The following is a 10,032-nucleotide window of genomic DNA, read 5'->3' on the forward strand; positions in this document are numbered from 1 at the left end:
GACTTGAGCAACTGAGCTCTGCTCAGTGAAAGGAGTTTGGAACTGATTAGATTACTTTGGCCCTGGCACAGGCATGGGCACAGGTGAAACCCTCCAGCTCCACAGGCCAGATCCAGTGGCCAATTTACAAAGAAAAAGAAGTAGTGGTACAGTGCAGCTGTAACAAGTGGCAGTTTCCTGTAAGAATTTCCCAGTTCGCATCAACTGTAATCTATCAGTGCTCGAAAGTAACATAGCAATGAAAAGGACCACCACGTGCTTCTTTCTTAGAATTTGAAAATAGGAATAAACCTATTTGGTCATAACCCATTTAATGATTCAGACTCAATGTTGTTACAAATGGCTGCTTATTAACTAAGATATGTGCATCTCCAAATGGCTTTACAAACATCCCTTGACTGATTCTGACAAAATCCGCATGTGGTACTAAACAAGTGAAAATTGGGTTCTGCGTATAGGACATAAATACCAACACAGAAAATTTCCCCAGGGTGTTGGAGCAGTCATTAGACCCAAGACATTCTTGACTCTGAAACTGCTGGTCAGAACTTAGTCACACTTGTTTCATAATAAGGCAAGCTCCAATGTTATTTTAACATAAAGGATCCTCTGTTTCAATCATCATAAAATATGATAGGCGTTTATGGGCGTTTAGCTTGACCTCTAAAGAATCCAGCACCTGATCATTGTTAATTTCCATATTAATACAAGCTCAGACAGGCAGGTCTCTGAGTCCCACGAGCGGTGCTTGTCACTGGAAAATTCTTAACCTTATGGTTCAATGTTATGCTGTGATCTCTTGCAGGCAAACTGGAAAAATGGCTAGTGAGAAGGAACACATAATGATTCCTATGACCTCATGTGAGACTTATCCACAGCCTGGCATGCAAACACCCTCTGCACCAGACTTCTGTGCACAAGAAGGTAGGCTAACTTTGCAAAGTCCCAGAAGGATAAGGTGTCCTCTGGATGGTTTCTGCTTCAAATGCTAATTAATGGCGCTTGATGCAAAATGAGCCTGGCTCATGAGGTGGCCTAACTTTCCCAGCATATCCTGGATTCAGGAGGTGCCCATGTCCATTACATCAAATTAGGGCTAATTTTTATTACGCTAGCTATAGCAGAAGAGGGCAATTATTTTGGCCAGAGGGCCACTGACAGAGTTTTACTGAGCTGTTGCAGCCTGGGTCAGCACCCTCCTTGCCCCCCACTCCATCCACAACAGCTCACCAAAACTCCCTAAGTGGCCCCCACACATGGCCAGATGGCTGTGATGGGACCATAGGTGGGTGGGAAGTGGCATTCAGAAGTGGGACAAGCAGGTGGGCGAAGTCAGGGCTGGGGCTGGGATTGGGATCCTGGGGCAATAACAGCATGGGCCAGGACCCAGGGCAGAATCACAGTCTGCTCCCTGCATGTCCCTGCCCACAGAACTGGCACCCATTGTAGGGACATGCAGACATAGGATCACAGTTCTGCTTTGGGCCTGACTGCACACTGACACCACCCTGCAATCCTGATCCACAGTCCCACCTGCCTGTTCTGCTCCTGGACGCTGCTCCCCACCCACCTGTGGCCCCTTCTCATCCACGTGCCCTGCCCACATGGCTCCCAGCTGGTGTCCATGGAGACCCGGCCCACCCATCCAGAAGTGGGTGTGGGGCAGATGGGCCAGGGTGCCTTGGCAGCAGGTTGGGTCTGGCAGCAGCCACCACTGGGGCAGTCGGGAAACAGAGTCTGGCTGCCACACTGCCTCAGCCCTGCTGTGTACCTGGAAGAAGTGGGATTGGCTGCATGCATCGTGGCTCAGGCTGCCCCTTATGCCTGGTGCAGCAGAAGCCAAGGGACCTGGTGTGGGCTGGACAAAATGCCTTGGTGATCCCCCCATGGCTGATCCCACAGGTGAGAGGGGGAAGGGTCCCTGCAGCTGATCCTCCTGACCTGCAACTGGTAGTGGCATGACACTGGCACTTCCAGACATGCCGCTGGCACTTCTGGGTTGACGTGATTGGCCGTGGGGGAACCACTTCTCCTGGCACACTCCTCGGCCAGTGCTCTCAGGGGGGACACCAGTGCTCATGTCTGCATCCCCTGCTCAGGAACGCTGCTGTCAGGGGGTGCACATGCACCCCTTATGCATCACCACTGCACAGTGACATCTGCAGTAAGGGTGGGCCTAGTGGGTACAGCCCACAGGCAGCTGCAGTGGTGCCAGGGGTAACGGGGGCGGGGGGTGGCAAGCGGCAACTGTAATGGCCAATTTTAGCCACTTTAAGCAGAGAAGTAGTTGGTATAGCAGTCTACAGAGCTGATTACAAGGTCACCTGACCCAGGAAGCCTGCAGGTACTGGCTAGGGCTGATTGGAGGGAGTGATCTGACCTAGGTGGAGGACTGGGTTTAAGGTCGATATAAGCCCAAGTTCTGGGCAAAGTTGGCAATAAGATCTTGGAGCCTGTTGAGAGAATACCACCTCAGCAGGATGGCCCTGGCTTCAGAAGGTTGACATGGAGGGTAACACTTAGAGCAGTCTGGAGGTTTGGGAAGGAACTACAGGGGTGGAGGAGGTTCCTGGGGACCCAGGGAGGAGTCCAGGTGAGCCCAGAGAGAGAGGCCAAGTGTGTGGGACCTGACAAGGGGCCTGGAGCCTAATGTGGGACCCAACGAGGGGTCTAGGGCCCAGAGAGCAGGGTAGAGTGTAAGGGATCTATTGAGGGTTCTGGGTAGGCCCAGATAAACCACATGCTGAGCCAAGGCCAAGGTATCTGGAGGTGGGGCCTAGAGATCTGTGGGCCAGGAGGGCAAGAAAGGGGGCTGGAAGGAACCCATAGCCCAGGAAGGGTAAAAAATGTCAGAGCAAGATAGCCTGGAGGTGGGTGCTGGGTATGAACAAAAACTGCACTCTACTGAGGTTTGTGGTCATAGTGATGGGACTACTTGTGGCGAGGAAACCCCTAGAAAGTGCCACCGATGGCAAACTCCAGGGAAGGGCAAGTATTGGATGCCTAAAATGGATAAAATAAAGGTCCATGTGTGGCTATAGCCTAAGGATGGGAATCAAAGAGACTGCAGTCCAACATGATGATGGCTTAGTTGGTTCAATCCAAGTTGGGGAGGGCCCAAAGGAGAAAGTGAGCACAAGAGCCTTGAGGATCAGAGTGGGGCCCAGTAGGGTGCGCTGGAGCCAAAAGAAAGAGTGGGACCAGAAGGATCCAGAAGCCCAGAGAGGAATGAGACCAGAGCAGGACCATGTGTGTCCAGAGGCCCAGTGAGGGACTAGGAAAAGATGGACCAGATGTGTCCAGAGGCCCAGTGAGGGATCAGAGGGCCCAGAGAGGAGCCAGGTGAGAAACTAAGGGGTCTGACAAACCAAAAAAGAGGGTGAGTGTGAAACCAAGGGGTCTGGCAGCCCAGGGAGGGGCTGAGTGAGAGACAAGGATCTAAGGAAACAGAGTGGGGCTGTGTGAGAGGCTGAGGGGGTCTGGGGGCCCGGAGAGGGCCCGAGGGAAAGACCAAGAGGTCTGAGGGCTCAGGGGGGCTGTGTGTGTGTAATGAGAGAAGATCAATGAAGATAGCATCTATGAAGCTTGGGGTATAGTGTAGGGATGGATTGGAGCCATGCAATTAGCTCATATGGCAGGGACCAGTCAGCTGGTGGCCATTCAATTAATAGTGAATTAATTATTCAATGAATTAGGGCAGCCCCCCATATTTTAATGGCCATTAACACCAAGACATGGCAGGAGAGGTGGGAGGACTGCCCATAGAGCAGGGTAAAAGTAATTTTTTTTGGTCCCCAGGGGCTTTATAGCCACCCCTGGAGATGGTACCCAGTGACACACCTTTACTGTCATCAAATTCAAAAGAGACACACATTCAATTTTGGGATCCAGAACATCAGGACCCTCATGGATGATCCTCAGTGTGAACACCCAGAGTGCTGCACCACAATTCTGGCTCAAGAACTCAGGCAACATAACACTGATGTCATAGTTTCACAGTTGGTAGGGTTAGAAGGGACCTGAGCAGATCATCAAGTCCGACCCCCTGCCATGACAGGAAAAAGTACTGGGGTCAAATGACCCCATTGCTGCACTGAGCAAGACCCAGCAAGTAGGAGAAGGGCAGTCCAGAGAACATGGAGACACCTATACCTTCTTCTGGAAAGGTAAACAGAAAGAAGAATACCAGGTTCACAGAGTTGGTTTTGCCATCAAGAATGAACTCATAAATCAACTTAATGAGTTCTCTATCAGAATTAATGAGCACCTCATGACTTTTTCTTAAGTTTCTGGGGAGCCAATATGCCACTGTCATCAGCTCATGTGCCCTGACTGTTGATGTTGCTGATGAAACCAAGGAGGAATTCTATGCCAACCTAAGTATTTCCTGATGTTCTGAAGGGAGACAGATTTATTTTTCTCAGTGATTTCAATGCCAGAGTCAGAAAGGAATCAAACCTCTGGAATGGAACTGTCAAGGAAGGAGTAGGAAAAGTCAACTGCATTGGCATCCTCCTCTTGACCAAATGCATGGAACATGAACTCACTATCACCAACAGCCTGTTCCACCAGAAAAACAGTCAAAAGACATCCTGGCAACACCTCTGATACAAGCATTGATATCCGACTGATGTCACTGTTCATGCCCAGGATCGCAAAGATGTCCACATCACCTGAGCTATGCTATGAGCTGATGACTGCTGGATTGATCACCGACTCATCTGCTCAGTTATGTCACCCAAACTGGCTCCTAACCAATGGCTGCACCAGAAGCAATGTTGATGGAATATCAATGTTGAAGGACTCAAGGACTGAGTCAAGAGAGACCTCTTCCACCAGTGCCTCAATGAAAAACTGGGGAATTCCAATCAATAACAATGAGAGAATGTTGGCAGTGTTCATGGTGCCTCCATGTCTACCATCATCAGTGCCTATGAAGAAAAGCTAGGATTCTCTAATAGGAAACAGCAAGGCTGGTTTGATGAGAATGACTGGGAGATCCCAGAATTGATCAACTGCAAGTGCAAAGCTTTTTGTTTCGCAGAATGACATCCAAGCAAAAGAAATTGAATTTCCAACGAGCCAAGGTAGGGGTCCAAAGGAAAATCTGCAATATGAGGAGCAGATGGTGGGAAGACAACACAAAGGAGATTCAACATCTCACTGACATCCATGATAAGTGTTTTTTTTCAATGCCACCAAAGCCATCAATGGTCCAAGCACTCAGGGACCAACTGTCTTGAGACCTAAGAATGGAGAAGACCTGATCAAGGAAGGGGTCACCATCGACACCCATTGGAAGGAGCATTTTGAAGTCTCTCTCAATTCAGACTCTATTGATGAGTGTTCTCAACTCCAACCCTGACAAGGTGAGGAAGGCCATCAAGCAGATGAAGAACAATACCTGGAGGAGATGGAATTCCAGCCAAAACCTTCAAGCAAGAGGGAGATAAGCTCACATCAAAGCTCCTTGCCCTCATTTTAAGGATTTGGAATGAGAAGGAAATCCCAGATGACCTCAGAGACACCATGAATATGACAATCTTCATGGAAGGAGACAAGTCCAACTGTGGAAATTACAGAGGGATCATTTTGCTGCCCGCCACAGGACAGACCATTGCAAGAACTCTCGTGAATGATCTCCTTCCATTTATTCATAGATTCATAGATGCTAGGGTCAAAACAGATCATCAAGTCCAACCCCCTGCCTAGGCAGGAAAGAGTGCTGAAACCCAGGGTGGCCAGGGAGTAAAAGCTCCTCCCGGAGTCTCATTATGGGTTTAGGTCATCACAAAGAACAACTGACATGATATTTACAGCTCACCAGCTGCAGGAAAAATGCTAGGAACAACATTAATCTCTCTACATGGCTTTCTTTAACTTTATGAAAGCCTTCAACTCTGTCAGCCAAGAAGTGCTGTGGAGGATCCTTCTGAAGTATGGATGCTAGAGCTGTGCAAAGCTTCAGTCACTAATCTGATCAGCGAAGATTCAGCCCGATTTGGTGGCCGAATCTCCGAATCTGAATTGAATCAAGGGACCCTTTAATCTCTCTCAATCGAATCAGAACCCTCCGAATAGGTTCAGAGTGATTTGATGATTCAGACATAGACACAGCTTTAAATGTTTTTTCTACAAACCTCAAGATATGAGGCAGCTTGTGAATGCTGAGATGCTGGGGCAGATGGAATATCCCACGGGAGCGTTTGGGGATCCCCAGTGTGCTCGGCAGCAGACCTGGAAGTGCCAGAAACACTTCTGGTCCACTTCTGGGTCCTCCGGGGAGTGTGGGGGGGAACAGCTGCTCCTCAGCTCAGTGACTGGTGTGCCTTCTGGGCTTGGGGGCGCACCTGGGGTCCCCCTCACAACTGATCACTGAGCTGGGGTAGAGGGAGTGGTCCCTGGTGCACTCGGCAGTGGACCCCAAAGTAGACCGGAAGTACTTCTGGTTCACTTCTGGGTTTACTGCTGAGCACGCGGGCCCCCCCCCGCCATGCTCCTGTGGGATGCTCCATCTGCCCCACCATAGCAGCTTTCACGAGCCATGCCTGGTACCTCTCCGATGATCTTGATATCATCAGTCACTGGGAGAGCCTCAAGAAAGACATCCATGATGCATGTGAAAAATATCTAGGCTTTTCTACAAAGAAACATCAGGTCTTGCTTGATGAGAATGATAGGGATATTTAAGTTCTCACTGACAGAAAAAGGAGAGCTTTTGAAACTTGGCAGAATTACATCAATTCCAAACAGAAGGAAGACACTTTTCACATTAAAGCTGAGACCCAGAGGAAGTCAAGAGCAAACGAACAAGCAGCAAAAGGACAAAACGAGAGATTAAAAAGTTTGATGATAGCTACAACATGCCAAGTTTCTTCAGTGCAACCAAGAAACCGTCCCTCTGAAGTCCAAGAATGGAACAACACTTTTTAAAGACAGCTCCACCATTAGTGCATGGTGAAAGGTACTCTCAAGAGCCCCTGAATCAAGATTCTAATGTTGAAGACAATACTATTTAAGCTATTTCACAAGACCCCGTTCAGGACTTCCTTGCAGTTTCACCAATTTATCAAGAGGCCTTGAATGCCCTTAAGCAGATAAAGACCAACAAAGTATGTGGTCCTGATGGAATACCAACTTAGCACCTTATAAGCAAGGTGGAAAAAACTCTTACCAACTATACACTACTATTATGAAAATCTGGTAACATGGACAGATTCCTAGTGACTTGAAAGATGCCAAAATCATTACCAAAATCAAGAAAGGAGATGCCTCAGAAGACACACTCTCTTCAGACTCACTTTTCTTACTGAAGAGATATTACCCATGTTTGAGTGGCTTTAGACCACTCAGACAGATAATAGATATGACCCTTGTTGCTGCAGAAGAAGTGCTGAGAGCAACGTCAAGATCTTTACACGGCCTTCATTGACCTAAGGCCTTTGATTCAACCAGGAGAGGCCCTATTTCCATTTTTCTCATCCTAATGAGATTTGGATGCCTGCCAAAATTTGTTACCATTTCCGGACTTCTTCATTACTACGTAACAGCAAGCAACAGCTCTGCAATGGACCTTTACTATTACAACTGGAGTCAAGCAAGGTTGTGCAATTGCACTAAAACTTTTCCATCTGATCACAGCTATTCTCCATCTCATTGCTGATACATTTCCATCTAGATTCAGCATCAAGTATCACCTGGATGGGACTCTGTTTAATGTCAACCAATTACATTCCAAATCCAAGATAACCAACACTTCCATTACTGATCTTTAGTACACTGACAATTGTGTCGCATGTGCTCAGGCCCCAGTTTCCAAGCAGCAGAGAAATAACTTAATCTCTTTTCTGCCACCAGACATTTCTTAAGGCATGCAAGCTCTGCCATCTAGCCTATCCTAATGCTTGCTGGAATGGCTACCTTCTTGTTTTTCTGTAACCTAACTCTTTTTTAATGAGGACATGCTGTTAGTCTGCTGCTCAGTCCAGAACCTGGAGGGCCCAATGATTGTCTTGGATTTCATCCCTACCTTGTGACTTAGGTGTTTATAAGTGGCTCTACTAGGAGTCAGAGCCCCTGCTGGAATAGTTCTCAATCACTGAAACATGTAAACCTTTCCAAGACATTAAGGAACAGAAAAACAGAATAAACTTAACTAACATAATCAACAGTGAGTAGTTCTTTAGCAATAATCCTATTAAAGAAATAATTTACATTAAAAGAATTCTCATACTCTTCCCCCCTAAGTTAGAGAAGAGCAGTTTGCTAATGCCACACCATGCCACGCCACACCATGCTATGTGCTTGCTAAGTTTATAGTCTATCTAAGAAACTGAACTAAAGCCTCAACCTGCCCACTGAAAAATGCATCCTTCCTCATTTGGAAATGGTCCCAGAGGTATTTCTGGGCAAATGTCCTGAAATCCCTCCCAAGATTATACCAGCTCATACTTTCTTAGCACTGTATATCTTTCAAATGATAGGGTACAGAGCAAACAGAAGCTGTGTACTCAATACTGAACCACAGTGTGGAGATCACTCCACAATAGCTGCTGTTCAGATTCTGATTAGGTGTTTGAGGGAGTACGTTGTACAACATTTTATGCTTTATTAATTTTTTTCTTAATACAGTAGATTACCAGTATCCTTCTCCCCCACCATACTCCTATCAAGATGTCAACCCCACAGCCAACCCCACAGAAGCAGGTAAGAATAAAGATTTTGTGTAAGTTATTTTGGATATAGCACATGAACAGAAGCAAAAACATCTCGCTGCTCTACTGCGGTTTTTCATGAATGGGGGAGGGATTCTGACCCATATGGTATAAAAATGTAAGAAATTACCTACTAAAGATGACAGGGAAACACTGTTTATGACTGTCATTCCTTTCCCACAATCCACGGGTTAACTTACCCACATCTAAATCAGTTAAGGATTAGTACTGGATGAATAACTTCTATTTTTTGGTTTACTTTTTGAACCAAAAAAAATATCATCCAGGTTAACCTGAAATAAACCTTTCTTTATAAACTAAAAAAAGTTTTTTTTTGTGTTGAACAAAAAGGTTCCATTTTATGGGAACTTATAATCAAAATAGAGGGGTAGATTCATGCTGCTGCTGATCTGGGTCGACAGGGACCCAACCTGAATGCATGGGGGCTAGCGGGTGCAATCTGGGCCACAGGCTGCACTTTTGGAACCTATATTGTCCTTGGGAGCAGGTAAGCCAGGCAGGCAAGTAGTGGATTTAGCAGCTCCTAGCCACCCCGCTTCTTGCCAGCCCTCTAGGTACAGGTCAGAGCAGTGCTTGTTAGAGGGTATTAACACTTAACACAAGGACAAGAAAATATGGCCGTGGGCTGGATCTGGCCTGTCAGACCATTTTATCTAGCCTGTGGGGCCCCTAAAAAAAATTTAGAAAATTAATATTTCTCTGTCATCTTTGACAGGCCACCTGTCAAAGATGATAGGAGCCAGGGGCAGTAGGACCCAGGGAAAGCCAGCAGCAAGACCAAGCAGCCCAGCAAGGCCCACCTGGCTCTGCCCCTCCCATTTCCACCTCCCCCAACCAGGCTTCTGACCTGGGAGCATGAGGCTGTTCTCTACCTCCACGTGCCAGAGAGGGAGATTCAGATAAGAACATGGGGTGGGGGGTGGGGGAAAGACAGGAGAGGACCATGGGGGATACTGCATGGATTATAATTTAGCAGGGATTATAATTTAGGGAGGGAGGGACAGAATGCGAACACACACGCGTGCATGTGAGTATGTGTGAGAGTGTATGTGTGTACAGGGAGGGAGGGACAGAGTGTGTGTGTGTGTGTGTGTGTGTATTCGTAGGGTGAGTCCCACATGCACACCCCACCATACATATGCACCCACACCTTCCCCTTGCACTGCCAGACACACACGGACCACCACACCCACACCCCCTCATACCCCCTAGCCACCCACCCCCATACACAGCCCCTCACAAACCCCATACCCTCCCACACCCCATATATGCACACCCCCCCACATGCTCCCTTATG

At 47.5% G+C, this 10,032-nt stretch overlaps 1 protein-coding gene across 1 annotated transcript in view; it reads left to right on the forward strand.

The window, feature by feature from the left end:
• The window catches only part of LOC109313554 (lipopolysaccharide-induced tumor necrosis factor-alpha factor homolog), a 33,444-nt gene that overhangs the window by 17,376 nt on the left and 6,036 nt on the right, over positions 1 to 10,032 (forward strand). The window contains exons 2-3 of the mRNA XM_019540169.1: positions 806 to 924; positions 8,632 to 8,706. Of these exons, the coding sequence (XP_019395714.1) occupies positions 819 to 924; positions 8,632 to 8,706 (181 nt within the window). The 5' untranslated portion in view covers positions 806 to 818. The remainder of the gene's footprint in view (positions 1 to 805; positions 925 to 8,631; positions 8,707 to 10,032) is intronic.

This window comes from Crocodylus porosus, unplaced genomic scaffold (assembly GCF_001723895.1).
Source record: "Crocodylus porosus isolate Cpor-Errol unplaced genomic scaffold, CroPor_comp1, whole genome shotgun sequence".
Taxonomy (NCBI): domain Eukaryota; kingdom Metazoa; phylum Chordata; order Crocodylia; family Crocodylidae; genus Crocodylus; species Crocodylus porosus.